Consider the following 17,471-nt stretch of genomic DNA (forward strand, 5'->3'; position numbering starts at 1 on the left):
AAAAAGCCCTGAGGAACTGGGAATGACTTTCAAAGGTAATAAAAGTCGTCGGCAGCCGTCCGTCTCGAGAGACGATGGTGTAGCTTCTTAAGTGTCTATCTGCACCGCCGAGAATGGTTGTGCAGTCCGACTCGGGAGTGACACGGTATCTGTCTCCTCCCGTGTTGAATCGACATCTTACGATGACGCTGGAGTGTCCTCTCCAGTGAAGCTGAAGCTACAGAGCCTGGGCAGGGTGATATGGAGGGTCTGCTGTTGCCCATGCAGCAGACCCCCCCTCTCTTCGCAGCTGAAGGGTCCAAGGGAAAGACAGAGTCGATACAGCTTGGCTTCAGGTGCGTCGCAGGAGTTGCCGGTGTTGACTACAACGTCAAACTGCCTTAGGGACTCCGGCTCCGGATTTTCTGTCGGGGTTTACTCCCTTAGCCTTTCCCCTGAAGAGGTATGCCGCAAGGCAGCGGAGGTTTTTTGGAGTCAGAGTTTTCCTTCTCTGATGTGCCCTGACTGGAAGATCGAACCAGCGACACTTAGCTCGCAGGCCGACGCTCAATCCACTGAGCCAAACCAGCCAGGGCTAAAGGTAAGGTAATAAAAGCCCGTGAGATAAAAGGCCTGGTACCATGGTTGGTTGTGCGGTCCACAGCAATCTTTCCAGGGAAGGAACGAAGGTTGTTTTCCTGAAAGATGGCTAGAAGGGACCTTAAGACACAATGAAAAACCAGAAAGACTTGGAAAAAACAGGTGTGTACAGGCAAGGATGAGCCCTGGCTGGTTTGGCTCAGTGGATTGAGCGTCGGCCTGCGAGCTAAGTGTCGCTGGTTCAATCTTCCAGTCAGGGCACATCAGAGAAGGAAAACTCTGACTCCCAAAAAAAAAAAAAAAACCTCTGCTGCCTTGCGGCATACCTCTTCAGGGGAAAGGCTAAGGGAGTAAACCCCGACAGAAAATCCGGAGCCGGAGTCCCTAAGGCGGTTTGACGTTGTAGTCAACACCGGCAACTCCTGCGGCGCACCTGAAGCCAAGCTGTATTGACTCCGTCTTTCCCTTGGACCCTTCAGCTGTGAAGAGAGGGGGGGTCTGCTGCATGGGCAACAGCAGACCCTCCATATCACCCTGCCCAGGCTCTGTAGCTTCAGCTTCACTGGAGAGGACACTCCAGCGTCATCGCAAGATGTTGATTCAACACGGGAGGAGACAGATACCGTGTCACTCCCGAGTCGGACTGCACAGCCATTCTCGGCGGTGCAGATAGACTCTTAAGAAGCTACACCATCGTCTCTCGAGACGGACGGCTGCCGACGACGACGACAGGCAAGGATGAATGCCAGATATGTGGCTCAGCTTCTGTGCCCTCAAGAAAAGACTGAGGGTCACCCCAAATATTCCTTGGGTACGTTCCAGCAAAGCAGAACTAAAGATCAGAAGTGATCATTTGCTGCCCTTGTTATGTTTATGCAATCGAACAGGATAAATTAAAAATGGACTTAATGTAGTCTCTTTAAAGACAAGGAGGGTAACCTTAGGGAGAAAAATTATTATTCAAGGAAAATCACAATGATCAGTAGTAGACTATAAAATAGGGCAACTAACCGTCTTAAAAGTTCCTTCTCGTTTAAAATATGGTTTCACTTGAAAATTAAACCATGTCTGTGATATCATCAAAGAAAATCAAGTTGCAGGCAAATAGAATTTCAAGTGCCTTGCAACTGGATGTCTTCCCAATAAGACAGTCTTACAGATTTAGAGACTTGTTTGTGGGTTATGTTACATAAATTAACACGTGTTTTCTGTTTTCAAAGGCCATAAGCCTATGATCGCATTACCTGAGTGATTGTCTGTACGCATAAGCCTCACTTAATCCTCTCTGCAGCGCTGCCTCCTAAGACTCAACGGTTTGGCTGAACTAAATGGCTGGGTTGGTGAAGAATGGGGTGGTTTGTGGGCTTCACTTTAAAACTGGTTTCTCTTTTCTATCCTAATGGCTTGGACAGAAAAGGCCCAGAGGTCTGAGAGGGGGAAAACCTAAACTATTTACCTCAGCCCAAACTAAGTATAATGGGCAAAAGGGTTTTGGACAGGTGAGATGTGCCTAGCACACCGTCTTACAAAGAAGCCCTTTTTTTTTTTTCCCCCTAATATGGAACATTGAAAAATTAATCCCTGCCTTTTGTCATCTGGTGGTTATGGATTGAATGATGTCTTTTAACCCTGTTCCTAAATCTGTTGCCCCCAGAATACAACAATGATGCCAGCCTGTTAAACCAAGCATGCTGTTACCTAGGAACAGCCAACAGACCTGGAGTCTGCACGATCCTTCCCCATGTGGGAAGGCCACCCTCCCCTTCACACTCCCACTCTTATAAGGGTTTTCTGGACCCAAGGGTAGGTAGGACGACGACCATGTCCAGCTTGAAGCAGCTAGAGGAGCTTGAGACCTTCGCCCATTGTCCTTTACAAGATTACAAAGGGTCCTAATATTTGAGGGAGGGGATAGTTAATTTTTACGAACCAGGGGTACGGACTTGGGGGGGATTGCTGGGGGAGGGGGGTGCTGGGTGGAGGGGAGCAAGGGGGAGAAATTTGAACTGTTGTAACAATATAATCAATAATTAAAAAAATGATAAAAACGTTTAACATTGGAAAAAATATATAATAAAAGATGCGCTATCACTTAAAAAAAAATAAGCCTTTTAGTCCAGACATTAAAAACAACAACAAAAAAACCACTTTTTTTTCTTTTTTACCTCTAAGAGTGTTGAATTAGTTGCCAATGTTAAAAAGTTAAGAGATCATACACACACACATACACACACACAACCAGTTAGTGTTCTGGAGAGACTGGAAGATCTGGTTGCCCTGGACCCACATTTCTGCCAGGCAACAAGAGATAGTGCAATAGTTGCTGTCTCCTTCAGAATAGAACATGATCTCACCACTTCTCTGCAGCCTTACGCATCATTCTGGGCTCCTAGAATTAATAAACAAATAAAAAGAATTTTTTCTTTGAAAAAAATCCACTTCAGTACATCTGTAGGTATTAGATATCATGAGACATCATTAGATATCATTGCCTAGTCTAAATCAAGAAAAAAAAAGTGGGGAGAACCATAAACAAAATGGGGAACAAGACTAGGGAAATAAATAGTCCCAGTACAGAAGAAAATCTGGATATAACAAATGATTTTCTATGAACATATAAATCACCAAAACTGAACCTAGAAAGATAACAAATATAAGAAACTATAATAATTAAAGTGTTATTTTAAAAAAATATCAGGCTTAGGTAGTTTTAGAAAAGAATTCTACCAAAACTTAAAGAAACAGGTCATTTCAGAAGTATTTAAACATGCTAAAGGAGAAAGTTTTAAATAAAGCTATAGAAAACACTAAAATAACTTGATAAAGATGGCATTAAAAAAGAAAATTACAGACTAACTTCACAAATAATGGTGTTAAATTGCCAAGTAAATTAAATAAAATGTAACTGACTATACAATGAGTTATCACTGATGATTAAATAATGATGATTCAGTAGTATAAAGTCTATTACTATTAACTGGGGTACGGGAGAAAATCTATATGATAATTTCGTAAATGCTAGAACAGCATATGATACAATTCGACAAACCACAAAAAGCATTCTAATTAATGTCAGGAATAAGACAAGGGTACCCTATTATTTAACCCTGTTCTGGAAATACAATACACACAACCAAAAAAGAGAAACAAGAGACAGATAAATTAGAAAACAAGGAGCAAAATTCTTATTGTTTGTAGTCAACAAGATAGCATACCTGGAAAATCCAAGAGAACCAACTGCAAAAACTACTAGAAATTAAGATTATGTAAACTGCTTATCATGTAATTATTAAATATAACAATAAGAATATGTAACATATGGTTTCTATTTTAAATCACAACAAAAAAGATAAAACAACTAGGAATAAACTTAAAATATGTACAGGATTTTAAAACAAACCAAGTTAAGATATTTCTTAGATAATTGGGAAGGTGCGTGTAGATTGGATACCAGATATTAAACTAATTACTGATAATATATTGTTAATTTTGATAAATATAACAGCATTGGAATTATATATTTCATAAAGTCCTTATTTGTTCAAGACATACTATAAAATATTTACAGATAAAATCATTTATTTTAAAAGTCTAGTCCTTCCACCCTGCAAAAAATGAAGGTGGGGAATGGATGATTCAAGACAGACAAAAAATGGAAAACTGTTGAAATCAAGTGATAGATACATAGAGGTTCATAATATTGTCTTCTTTACTTTTGAATATTTGAATATGTACACAATAGAGAGGTAAAAGAAATGTCCAAGAGGACCCCAAACAAAGAAGTGTCTTGAAAGATGTAAATAATCTTAAAGGCATATAATAGTTTATAAAAGCACACAAAAATTGCCACCTCACAATTAAGAAATGCAAATTAAACCTACAAAGCAGATGTCATTTTCATGAATCAAATAGAAAAGATCAAAACATCTGGTACTATTCAATATTCAGAGAGGCAGCAGACACTGCTGGAGGGAGTTACAAATCATCCCAACTTCTTTGGAAGGCGTTTTGGCATTAACTTTCAGAGTTAGCACACACCCCTTGGCCCAGCAATTCCAGTTCTGGGACTTTATCACAGATAGTCATTCATTCAAGTATTTTCTCCCACTTACTATGTGCCAGGCACTGGAGAGCAGAGGTGGAGAAAAACAATGTCCCTGCTTTCATGGTGCTTCCATTCTTGTGGGGGAAGAGACAACCCATAAAGCAAATCAAGTGAGGTAAGGAATAAATGAAATGAAGAAAAAATAAAAAGAATAAGGGCTTAGCGGTGGCATGAAGGCTATTTTGGATGTGCTGGTCTGGGAAGGCCTGTCTGAGAATGTGACAATTGAGCAGAAACCTGAATACAGGAGAAAACAAGGCAAGAGCATGTCCAGGAGAGCTATAGACCATAGGGAAGGAAGTCAAGGTAAAATATACAAGTTTGGCCTTTCTGCCCTCTGCTTTTCTTTTTATTCCCCTAACAGTCTTTTGTTTATCCAAAGGTATAAACACCACTTGAATCACTCTTCATCCCCCATACAAAAATAAAAATAATCAAATCCTCTTAATACAGTACATCTTTCAAGGAAGGTGTCAGGCCAGCATTGTTTCTCCAAACATTATTTTGCATCACAACTTGATTTCTTTAAAGGAAGAATTTTCCAATCTATATGTTATGCCAAGCCTGTTAATAAAAGTGCATTAAAGGTAATCATGACTTTTTAATGCAGATAAACCTTTCCACAAAAAATATGTTTCACACACACACACACACAAATAAAACAAAACTATTAGTCCCTGTCCATCTCGGAGGCATTTACTTAGAAGAGTCTGTAATTTAATTTCATGATCTTTTAAAAAATGTTATTTATCCAAATATTCATATTTTAAATTTAGTGACCTTTTAGACAACTGATATTTTAGGGGCTATTTGGATATTTTACACTTAAGTGGCCAGTGTCAGGGGCATTCCAATTCACCTTGAAGGAAATAACTCTGTTACAGCACCTGAGAGAACATACTAACTTCTTCCAACATCATAAAACATCAGGACTTCAAAATTGCCATGAATTACATGTTCTGCAAACAGCCAAATAATTAAGAAACCAGCCTATGGGGCAGAAATTTGGCTAGGTGAAATACACTCCTATCTCAACTTTGAAATCAATTTTACATTAATGCATTCATATACGCAAAGGGAGAACACAACCGAATGATTTCTAGACATTACGGAGATTTCCAAGGAGACAACTCAAGTGGACAAGTTTCAAGCAAGCACCAGGGGCCAAGTGCAGAGCGAACGAGAGGCTTCCCTCCAACAGCTGAGGATACGGTGCATCTTTCGCTTCCCTTGGACACAAGCAGTCCACTTAACTCTTCCCCAACGGTCTGGCAGTTCCGAGCAAAGAATGCCACTTCTGCCAACTAGTTACCCTAGAAGAATTCCAGTACAAGCCAACCTAGTGAGAAAGGCACTGGGCTGAGTTCAACGCGGAGGAATATGCGTAGAGCCATAGCTCTCGGGATCTGGCGCCCACTGTTCCCAGGGAACTCCCACCCTAACTCCCCATTCTCCCGTGCGGAGTCGTGATTTCCCTGCCGCTCCCTCCGTCGCCATCTGAGACGTTAGTCCAGGCCGTTGCTGAAAGGGTTCCCTACAGGCTCACCAGCCAAAAAGTAGGAGTGAAGGACCGGGTCTGGAGCGCTGGGTGGTGGGGGAGGGGTTAAGGAGAGGCCACCAGGGTAGTGAGGGGGCAGGCAGAGGCACTCCTGCAGGTAGGGATTTGCGGAAGAGACAGGAGAGGGGAGGGCGTCCAGAGATCGGAAGAGGGCTCCGGGAGGATGAAGGGTAGGTGTGGGCCGCAGGCAGGCAACTTAGGGAAAGCGTGGCCGGTTTAGGGACTGCGTGCGGGCCAGAGAAGGAGCCTCGCCCCCCCCCCCCCCAGCTTCTCATCTCACCTGCCTAGGGCTCGCTTCATGCCCTCGTCCGCGGTGCGGCGTGGCTCAGCTGGGCCCTTCCCCGCCAGGCGCAAGTTGCGCTTCAGGCGGCAGTCCGCGTCCAGCGCCGCGGCGGTCGAACCGGAGGAGGAGGACGAACCCAAAGCGACGCAGCGTTCATGCTCCAAAGCCACGGCCTCGGTCCGCTTCCTCATCCCGCGGCCCACACGGCCAGCCACCTAAGGCGCCCCCAGGCCGTGTCCTAGCCGTCTTCGCCGCAGCCGCCACAGCTCAGAGGAGACAGCGAACCCAGGAACCCGCCGCCCCTCACATTGCAGCCCCAAGCCGCGACAGCTACGGACTCGCATGGGCCAATCAGCGTCCGCGTCCGCCCTGGCGCACCCAGAATCCCTACCGCCAACCGGAAGCTATCTTGAGAAGGGCGGACATAACCACACCGGCCTCGTGGTCAGGGCTGGTCTGAGGCCCCAACTTGCCGGAGTCTGGGCTACTACTACCCCGGTGAGGGGTTTCCTTTCCTTGAGTGCTTACGGTTGTCTCGCAGATCAGTGGCCTGAACCAGAGAGAAAGCTCGCCAGAAAGGGAGCTGCCACTGAGGGAGCCACAGCAGAAAGTTTGCTTCCCTCTGCTCCCACCCCAGGCTTACTGACTTCCCCCTGAGGCTTGTCCACAAACGTTCAAACCTGTAAAGAATTTTTACGAGTTTTTTTGAGCCAGCCTGAGAATTGCCAGGAAGCAAAAATGATAGTTATGCCCTTATTTTACACGTTATAATCAAAAGAGAAGATGTAAGTAGGTTACAGAAAATGTATTGGTCATTCGGGAGGGGGGAGAAGGCAAAGTGGGGGAAATATCTGGTACTGGATAAAAGGTGAAATGACAAACACTATTTCTTTTACGTAGGTGGATACAGGTTGTCAACAGTTAACATAATCACAGTGAGGCGTTTTGTGATCTCCCCAGATCAGTGCCTGGGCTTTGAGGGGTCTGAAAAAAGGGAAATTATTCTGATTTTTAAAGATATATTTTCTTAAATACAAAAAGAAGATAGTCTCAGTTAAGGAAAAGATTGACTTTTGATAGAGAAGATTCTAGCCTAGGCCATGACTGCCTGCCATGACCTGCTTTTAGTTTTAATTTCAGACCATCCTATGGTCTGTGAGTTTGTAAGGCCATCACCCAGGCTTCACCTGAGCGTATCAGGTTTAGTGTGTGGCCTGTTGCGGTACACACTCTGGAAGCCCAATCTGGATAACCCCCTTGAAATACCCTTATAAAGATTTATAAAAACAAAAATGCTTTTCTAATGACATAATCATTCTACCATCAGGACTAATTAACCCATTCTAAAAAGAGAGAAGAAAATAAGAGCAGTTTCATAAATTTAGTTTTATAGTTTTGGCTTTTGTTTTTAATGTGGCATTATTATTATTATTTTACAAGTGATCTACAATCATGACATTTGCTTATCTCAACGTGATTTTTGGAATTTCAACATTTGTGTCAGTGAAAACTATTGGCAACTGATCATTTAAGATCAATTAGAAATACTTAAGAAATTCAATAGCTCCTTGTATTAGCTTTGTAGTGATACTTTGAAATTGCAAAGTTTCATTTACCATATTACTAAATACCACAACTGGCATTCATATTTGTTCAAACACACTTCTGGAATTTAAATGGTGAATTCTTTAAAGTGACATAGCAACACATACCGGTGATTGGGAATCCAACAACTAAACTCTAAGTAATTTTTTTACCCTAGTACTCATTGAATCCTCTCCAATAGAAAAACAAAAAAGCTAGGAAGGTAGGGCTGGAGAGAAGAGATTAAGGGAGATTGTGTCCTTGTTGATACTAGGCCTTATTTATAGTCCTCAACTCTTGGTCCACACTCACTGTCTGAATGGTCTTATCCAGGCTTTAAATAACAACCAAAAATGGTGACACCTACATTTCTATCTCTAGTTCATATTCTACAGGCACCTAAAACTATGTTCAAAGCTGAGATCCCAACTCTTCTCCCACCCCTAACTCAATCCAGAACCTTCCCCACCTCAGATGGGGATGATGGTGGGGATAATGAGGCCATCATTACAGTTCTTAAGGTTAAATTCTGGGGTCATCCTTAATTTCTCCCCTCTTTTGCCACAGCAATTATGTCACCAAGTCTTGTTGGATCTCCTTTCAAAGTCTATCCAGGATTCACCCACTTCTCACCATCTTTGTCAAACTGCCATCATTTCTCACTTGGATCATTTTAATAGCCTAAGTGGTTTCCTAGGTCTCCTGCCTCCACCTTTGGCTCACTTCTGTCTACTTAACTCAGCGACCTCAAAGGTCTTTTTAAAAACCTAGGTCCAGTCCCATCACTTGTTTGCTCAAAACACTTCAATGGCTCTCTTATCTCACTGGAAATAAAACCAAAAGCTTATGAAAGGGCCTTTAGCCTTCAATCTGGTCTCAGCCACTAGCCTCTTACTTACCGTGCTTCAGCATCACTGCCCTCTTGTTACAGAAACAGGGGAGTTCAAAAACAAACCCCAGAGTTTGCGGCTGGGAGATAGGGAGCAGGAAGCAGCTTTCAGGATGCCCTTGCATGCCTGGGGCTAGTGGCTGGATACATTGTTGCAAAGATCCACTTTACTTCCAAGACTCAGGAAGATGGGAGGGATCTTGGACTGTGGGCTGGTAGGGAAGAAGCATACAGCCTACGTAGGGTTCTGTGAATGGTCAGGACGGTTTGCAACACCCACTGCAGGAGAGGACGCAGGGGGAGTGAGGAGGCAGGGGTGAAGAGAGAAGCAGCTGCGGACATTTTGGGCTGGCTCTGGCTCTAGGAGGCTCTCTCTCTCAGGCTCTCTCTGGCCCTCACGCCCTCACTCTCTGGCTCTTGTGGGCTTCCTCCATCTGGCTTGGAGACGGGATCTCCAGGCTGCTTTAAGAAGGGGCTCTTGCCAGGCTGCTTTGAGAAGGAGAGGAGGTCCATGCGATTTGCAGGAAGAAGGCAGTTTATAAGGAGGGTGAGAATCCAGGCGGTCCTGCATTGAGAGCTGGAGGCACCACAGCACAGAAAGGACCTCCCCAATCAGAACTGAATGATTGGCAGCTACTGGTAAAGCTGAACTCTGCCTAGGAAGTAGGGAAACGGTGTTTCTGACTTTCCTAAGACTGGCCAGGTCTGGGAGAGGAAGGTAGGACTATGTGTAAATAGACAATTCTTTTTCTTTTCACCAAACTCTAGTACTGAGAGTTGTAATTCTGGTGACGGGCAATCGGACCCCTAACTAAACAGCCCGTAGGTTCTGTTTCAATCAGAGCAGCCCAGGGGTTCTGTTACACTCTTGCTGATGCAGAGGCCCCCAGGAGGGGTGTCATATCCATGGCTTGCTCCCTTCCCACTTCAGGGCTGTGCCTGAACACTAACTCAAAACCCTCAGGCCTTCTCACCATCACTCGGTCCACCTTCTTTGGCATATTTTTAACACTTTTTACTAATTTATTTATCAACGTATTTGTAATTGTGTGTTCCTGCTTTCCCACACCAGAACATACACTGAGAGCGAGGACTTTGTTCACTGCTTTATCTTCAGTGTCTAGAACAATGTCTACTACACAGTAGACTTCATGAATATTTGCTGAAGGAATAAAGAATCATCACAGTCCCTCAGAAGAGGATACTATTGTCCCCACTGTATAGGTAAGGAAGTGAATCTCAGGCATGGGGTTCAAAATTAAAAAGGTTTATGGCAAAGGAAAGCTGTGAATGCTGTTGATCTTTGGACCCATATCCTGTAGTATGGTCCAATGTAGAGCTGTGTATTTAATGAAAATACTTAGCTAAAGGTCACTTTCCATGCTCATTTCTCAGTACTCCATCCACTGTATATTTGCAAAAGAACACAGTTTCTCAGATTAGCTGGATGAACCCAAGAAATACTGCTTTCTTAAAAAATACTGCGTTTTTTAAAATAGCCATATAAAATGAATTCTCTATAGCAGTAATTCCTATATGGTTATGAAAATTTCTATAATCATGTAAGCAAGAATATGGCTATATGAATTGGTGTTAATCTAGGGCATTTTTCCGTCTCTGTAGGTCTTGTGACTAGTTATTTTATAAATGTTTTAAAATGACTGCTTTAACATCAAAGGTAGTACTGTGGGGTTGAAAGCTTAAATACCGGGTCTGTGTGACTTTAGGCAAGTAATCTAACTTCTGTTTCCTAATCAGTACCAAGAGTCTTAAAAACCACCTTAGGGTTGGTTAATCCTGATTATTAAATTAAATATGTCATAGTCCCTACCACACAGGAGCTGCGCAGTAAAGCTGGTTTCCCTTCTCTATCAAAACACCCACATTTTAAAACTAAACAAACGAAATGCTAGGTCATAACGTTAATGGACACCAAGTTACTGGGCCTTCCGTCTTAAGCTTAGAGTGCACACCCATTGAACTTAAAGGAAAAGGACTGAATCATAAGGAAAACCTGTTCGTTCTGTTCGAGGCGCAAGGTTTATTGCTTAGCCGCCTGGGAATTCGAAAAGCGAATCCGCTCATTTTACACGGTTCGACGGAGTTCTGCCTACTCTCCCCTAGTCGCAGGGGCCTTTCCCCAGGAAGAACCCCTCTGCTTCCTACAAGAAGTGCGCAGCGGAGCTTACTGTCCTTTCACTGACGCCGTAGGCCATGAGGCCGAGCAGCGTGTTCCTATTGGCTGGGCGTGTTTGGCGCCACAGCGCGGCGCCGGGCGCAGGCGCCAATCTAGCGCTGCAAAAGCCAGAGCTATAGGACTTGAGGGTTGCTGCTTGACCCTAATCACCGCTTGGGTGTGAGAGTGGTTGCTTGACAGAGCCGCAGGACTGGGGCGCCCCCGCCATGTTCTGCGACAGGGCCATGGAGCTGGTCTGCGAGCTGCACCGCGCGCCCCAAGGGCAGCTGCCGGCATTCAATGTGAGGGGCTGGAGTGCGGAGGCCGGGGAGACTGGCTGGGCATGTTGGGGTCTGGCCTGAGACAGGGCGGGGCGGCGCTCTTCCGGTGTTCTCCTGCCTCTCCCGTGGGGAGTTACTTTCTCATAGGGTCAGCTCTGAAGTCAGGCACCAACATTTTGGAAGCAGGGCAAAGGATGGGAGGAAAAAGCCTGCCTGCTTCCTTCACTCAGAAATGTGGTGCATTTCTTTATATGAATGTATTTCATTTTAGTGTTTTTTTTCTCCTAATTTTATTGCTGTTCCTTTACTTAACTAAACATTTTAATGTTGCTCGATAATCTAGCACTTCCTGGCGTGCAGACAAAAGCTAGGCCTCTGGAGCCAGGCTGGCATTCTGTCCCTGTGTTACTTTGGGTCAGTTACTCAAATTTTCTGCAAAAATGGGATGATGATAATGACAGTACTCTATTCTTCATGTGTGAGGGCTCAGTGAGAAGGTATACCAGGTTCTCTGAACAATACTTGACACAGTAATAAGTTGTTTCTTTTTAAAGATTTTATTTGTTGTTCAGAGAGAGGGTAAGGGAGGGGGAAAGAGGCAGAGAAACCTTGATGTGAGAGAGAAACATTGATGGGTTGCCACTCGCTCGCTCCCAACTGGGGACCTGGATTGCTACTCAGTCATGTACCCTGACCAGGAATCGAACCTGCAACATTTCAGTTCGAAGGCTGGTGCTCAACCCATGGGGAACCACACCAGCCAGGGCGACTTAAGTCTTTTTACCACCACTACTGCTGCTACTAACCACTGTTAAGATTTTTCTTTTTCTTTTCTTTTTTAATTTAATTGCTATTATCCCAGGGAGGGTGCTAAACACTTGACCTGCATTATGTTTTGTCATCATAATAAACTATGGGGTTGAAATTGTTGCTTTCCATTTTTTTCCAGCTATTTATATGGAGACTTAGGGAGATTATGGTGACAGCCAGTAAGGAGTAAAGCTAAGGATTTAAAACCTTCAGACCTGCACTCTAAATTATATACTTGACTACATTCCCTATCGTCGGTCAGCCAGAGCACGTTCTGCTGGAAAAGAGGCATGAAACGAGTATTATTGGATTGGCCAAAAGTTTGTTTTATTCCATAAGATGGCTCTAGTATTGCTTAATTGTCTTTAACTTCACTTGAACAGTTTTGTTAAATTGTATTGTGACAGCTGTCATATCACTGTGCATTTAAAAAAAAACATCAAAATTGGTCAATTTTTGTGTAACCATTTTAATATTGAAGCTGGAAGAAAAATGCAACATTTTTGGCATACTATGCTTTATTATTTCAAGAAAGGTAAACACAACTGAAATGCAAAACAAGATTTGTGTAGTTTATGGAAATGGTGCTGTGACTGATCAACCGTGTCAAAGTGGTTTGCAAAATTTCATGCTGGAGAATTCTTGCTGAACAACGAATGCTCAATGGCCAGGCAGACCAGTTGAAGTTGATAGCGATCAAATGGAGACATTGAGAACAATCAATATTATAACCATGCGGGAGATAGCTGACATACTCAAAATATCCAAATCTATAAAGTTACTGGTGAAAATGAAAAATGTGTCTTGGAAAAAAACATATGGACTTTTTGGCCAACCCAAAAGAATGCAGTGTGTAAAGTTATACCAAGGAGGTGTGGAAGACGAACAGAAAGGATAAACTCGATCGTGAGCTGGGGTAGAGGAAGAGGGGATTTTGAGCCATGCCTAAAAGGATAAAGTCACCACTATGAAAAGGGAGCGTGAGAAGGGAACGGAAGCATCCCATCCAAAAGATACAGCAGACAGAAGAGCCACATGATCCCATAGGAAGGGTGACTGACAGTGTGTGCAGAGACTAGGAAGGTGGATTCTAGGTCGAAGAGAGTTTGGTATTCACTCAAACGGCATTTTTGGAAGCTGGTAGAGGGTTTTAGACAAGGGAGTGATTGGGTAATTTTTTTTTTTTTTTTTTTTTTTGAGGATAGCTATGGCTGCTCTGTGGGGAATGGATTGGAAAGAAAAAATAATGGAGGCAGAGAGATGATTATGGGTGGTTATAATGGACCAGGTGAAAGATTTGTATGGTTCAAACTGTCCAACCAGTGGTCCCTGAAATCAGTGTTTGTATTTTAGTGACTTCAGACAAACAAGACTTGTAATTATTAGAACAGGAATGGAGATGGGGTGTGTAACAAGGGGAAGGAATTGGGGGATCTTGAGGCTTCTCTCTCAGGTAGCTGAGTAAACAACATTGGAGTTCAGGAGGAAGAGTGTTTTGGGGAAGGTGAGTTTTGTTTTGAAGATTAAAGAGCACCTAGTCCAAAAATTAGCTCATTTTGCAGATGAAGAAACAGCCAAAAGAAATTATGAATCAAGTCAAGGGAATTGTCGGAACTTATAGAATATTGGAGGAAGAGCCTCACTTTGAACACAGGTCTGGATTCTCAACTTCAGGACAAAAGGAGACAGCAGTGGGAAGTTTAGCAGAGATGATGGAATACAGAGGTATGTAGATAAGCGTGGCTTTACTACTTCTAGGGAACGGGACTTAGAAATTGTAAAACCTCTCCCTCATCTGTGTCTTAGTTTGGTGTAGAACCTTTTGCACCTTCTGTTGGATTCATGTCTTCCACTGACAAACCCACCTAAGCTCATCACTTACACAGCTGAGCAGGGGCAGATGGAGCATTAATCTTACTGATCTGCGGGCCAATAGGCCCATGACTTTCAATAATCATTCTTTCGAGTGAGATGATAGTGGATTTAGAGCAGGGACTCTGTCTTGTTCATTCCAGAATCCCTCATGGTTAGGTGTTGTGCTTAGCAAATTGAAATGATTACCCACTTTCCATATGTGGAACTATTAATAGTTTAATTTTTTAGGGAAATTATCTTGGGCTCCCAGGGGCTTACAGCCTGAGGGGGCACAAAATGGATTCAGTTCCCACTGTAGATCTAAATCTGAAAGATTGTGTTTCTTTACAAAATTATTTTAGACTTTTGTATACCTGCAGATCTATTGTATAAGAATTTCAACTATTTCTTAATATTTGCTGATAAAAAGTATATTTAACTGAATTCTAATAAATCAGACTTTTTTCATTATCCTTTTTGAACCAGTGATGAAAGGGAAGGCAAAAGCATGCTTATATTTTTCATCAGGAATTTCATCTTTTCCGATATTTGAGCAGGGTTAAGTAATTGATTTGTGATTATACCCGCAGTGCCAAAGCATTTTTGCTAATGCATATATTTTGATCCTAAAAGTAGAATGGAAAAATAGATGGCTCACTTATTTTTGGATTGTTGACAGGCCTATTGTGTAACATTTATGAATTTCAGAATACTAATCTTTTTATGCTTCCAAATATATTTTCAAATTTTGAAAAAATTTGCCCCAAGGTGGATAATAGAAAAACTAACTCCTTTGGCCTTTCTATTCTTGCAGTACAAACCAAAACAATTCCTTTTTTTTTTTTTTTAATAGAACCTTTAAGAGTATTTTTCAGTAAATGATAAATTATTTACATACTTTTGTCATGCCTTATTCTCTAGGACTATTGATTTTTTTTGCCGTCTGTTTTATTGAGGTATAATTTATATACAACAAAATACATGTTTTAACAGACTTTCAATTTTTGACAAACATATACATCATTATAACCAGCATCCCAATCAAGATTTCTGTCACACCAAGGGTTAATTTTTTTCCCTTCTGTAGCTACCTCCCACCTATAAATTAGGCATCTATAAATTTACTTTTTCATGGCTACAGATTATATTTGTCTTTACATATTTATGGAGTCAGTGTGCCAGGAGTCGCAGACTTTCTATAAAAGGCTGGTTGGAATCATACAGTATGTACTCCTTTTGTGTCTAACTTCTTTTGCTTAGTACATTGTATTCGAGATTGTCCTAATTAGTGTGTTGGTTGTGTAGTCAGTAATACTTTTTATTGTTTTTTTTCCTGATTTCTTTTTTATTCTGGTAAAATATACATAACAATAGCATTTTAACCATTTTTAAGTTTATGCTTCAGTAATAGTAATTACGTTCACATTGTTGTGTAACTAGTTATCAACCCTATATTCAAAACTTTTTTGTTATCTCGAGCAGAAACTCTGTAACCGTTAAGCAATAACTTCCCTGTTTCTAACTCTCCCCAGCCCTGGTAACCTCTAATAAACTTTCTGTCTCTATGAATTTGCCTATTCTAGATATTTCAGGTAAGTGGACACATACAGTATTTGTCCTTTGTGACAGGTTTGTTTCATTTAGCATAATATTTTGAAGGTTCATCCATGTTGGTACATGTATCAGTACTGCATTGCCAAAAAATATTTGGTTTATTGGTTTATTAAGAGATAGACATTTGGGTTGTTTCCACTTTTTAGCTGTTATGAATAATGCTGCTGCTTTAAACATTTGTGTACATGTTTTTGTAAGAACACATGTTTTTAATTATCTTGAATACAGTATTCCCTTTGTATCATGGTTCACTTATCACGGCCTCACTGTATTGTGGGATTTAAAAAAATATATTTAATTATTTATCGCGGATTTTTTGCTATATTGTGGGACTTTGTGGTACTGTATACGTATGTTGTTAAAGTTATGTAGGTTAAGAGTGTAGAATATTTTTAAGAACATAAGTAGTGTTTATGAAAGTGTGGAAAAGGTTAATAAGGGACTGGGAACGGTTTATAAGTGTGTGGGAAGGGTTTATAAAGCCTTAAAAAATATATATATACTAAAATAAATGTAAGGTCCCTACTTTGCGGATTTTCACCTATGGCGGGTGGGGGTGTCTAGAACGTAATACCTGCGATAAGTGAGGCAATACTGTATATGTTTAGAAGTGGAATTGCTGGATAATATGGCAATATGTTTTATCTCTTTGAGGAATCTTTGGACTTTTTTTCCACAGTGCTATACTATTTTATATTCTCACTTGCAATGTACAAGGGTTCCAATTTCTCCTGATCCTCACCAACACTTATAGTAGGTGTGAACGGACTATTGCTTTTTGATAAGGTATGTAAATCAGAGATAAACATAGTATAGACAGAATGTTGCTACACACTTGGTGGGGGAAATTAATACCATTTTGTGCCCTGGATGGTGTGCCTCAGTGGATTGAGCGCTGGCTTGTGAAGGATTGCTGGTTCAATTCCCAGTCAAGTTGTATGCCTTGGGTTGCGGGCCAGGTCCCCAGCTGGGGGCACGCCAGAGGCAACCACACATTGATGTTTCTCTCTCTCCCTTTCTCCCTCCTTTTCCCTCTAAAAGTAAATAAATAAAATCTTTAAAATATATATTTTGTATGTTGTAGGAGGATGGACTCAGGCAAGTTCTGGAGGAGATGAAAGCTTTATATGAACAAAATCAGTCTGATGTGTAAGTTTTGATAAGATTTATACTTTAAAACAGTTTAAGAAATGTGGTATTGAAATAAAATATTTTTACATCAGATTTTAGATGTTTTAATTCTCTGTGAGCCTGATTATATTATAGGTATACAGGACTAAAGCAATTTGTGTTGATTACAGCCACATGCGTATTCAAGTAGTGCTTGGCATATGCAAAATGCTCAAAAAATATTTATTATTTGACTGATATGACTTGAAAGATATTAGGGTAGACCTAAAAGAGATGAGATATGAGCAAATAAAAGCCCTAATAAAGTGCTTGTTTTCATTTATAGATACCTTAATGCATTGATGAGAGAATGGGCAATTTGTAAACTTAACAGGAGCAGTAGTGATTTCCAGTAGCTTGAGTGGATTTAATTGAGAAATAGTGCTACCAAAGGGTACAAGTTGGAGGTGAGAGAACTCTAGACTTATAGAATATTTAAAGCTAAGCATAGTAATTGGCACAATGGAGAATTTGGGCTATATGACAAACTTTACAGATCCCTGTGATTTGGTGAAGAGGAAAACACAGAGGAGTCTTACAGACACTAACTTCTAGATCACAGGTGAGG

The 17,471-nt window shown here is 41.6% G+C and overlaps 2 protein-coding genes across 4 annotated transcripts in view; one reads left to right on the forward strand and one right to left on the reverse strand.

The window, feature by feature from the left end:
• ABHD12 (abhydrolase domain containing 12, lysophospholipase) overlaps positions 1-6,877 on the reverse strand; it is a 70,942-nt gene extending 64,065 nt beyond the window's left edge. Inside the window, exon 1 of the mRNA XM_090285953.1 lies at positions 6,523-6,877. Within this exon, the coding sequence (XP_090142079.1) occupies positions 6,523-6,716 (194 nt within the window). The 5' untranslated portion in view covers positions 6,717-6,877. The remainder of the gene's footprint in view (positions 1-6,522) is intronic.
• A 4,388-nt stretch (positions 6,878-11,265) lies between these two features.
• GINS1 (GINS complex subunit 1) overlaps positions 11,266-17,471 on the forward strand; it is a 57,296-nt gene continuing 51,090 nt past the window's right edge. For all 3 annotated transcript variants that reach the window (XM_090285169.1, XM_090285171.1, XM_090285170.1), the window contains exons 1-2: positions 11,266-11,476; positions 16,818-16,882. In XM_090285169.1, the coding sequence (XP_090141295.1) occupies positions 11,402-11,476; positions 16,818-16,882 (140 nt within the window). In that variant the 5' untranslated portion in view covers positions 11,266-11,401. The remainder of the gene's footprint in view (positions 11,477-16,817; positions 16,883-17,471) is intronic.

Source organism: Furipterus horrens, unplaced genomic scaffold (genome assembly GCF_987537825.1).
Source record: "Furipterus horrens unplaced genomic scaffold, mFurHor1.1.pri manual_scaffold_8, whole genome shotgun sequence".
NCBI lineage: Eukaryota > Metazoa > Chordata > Mammalia > Chiroptera > Furipteridae > Furipterus > Furipterus horrens.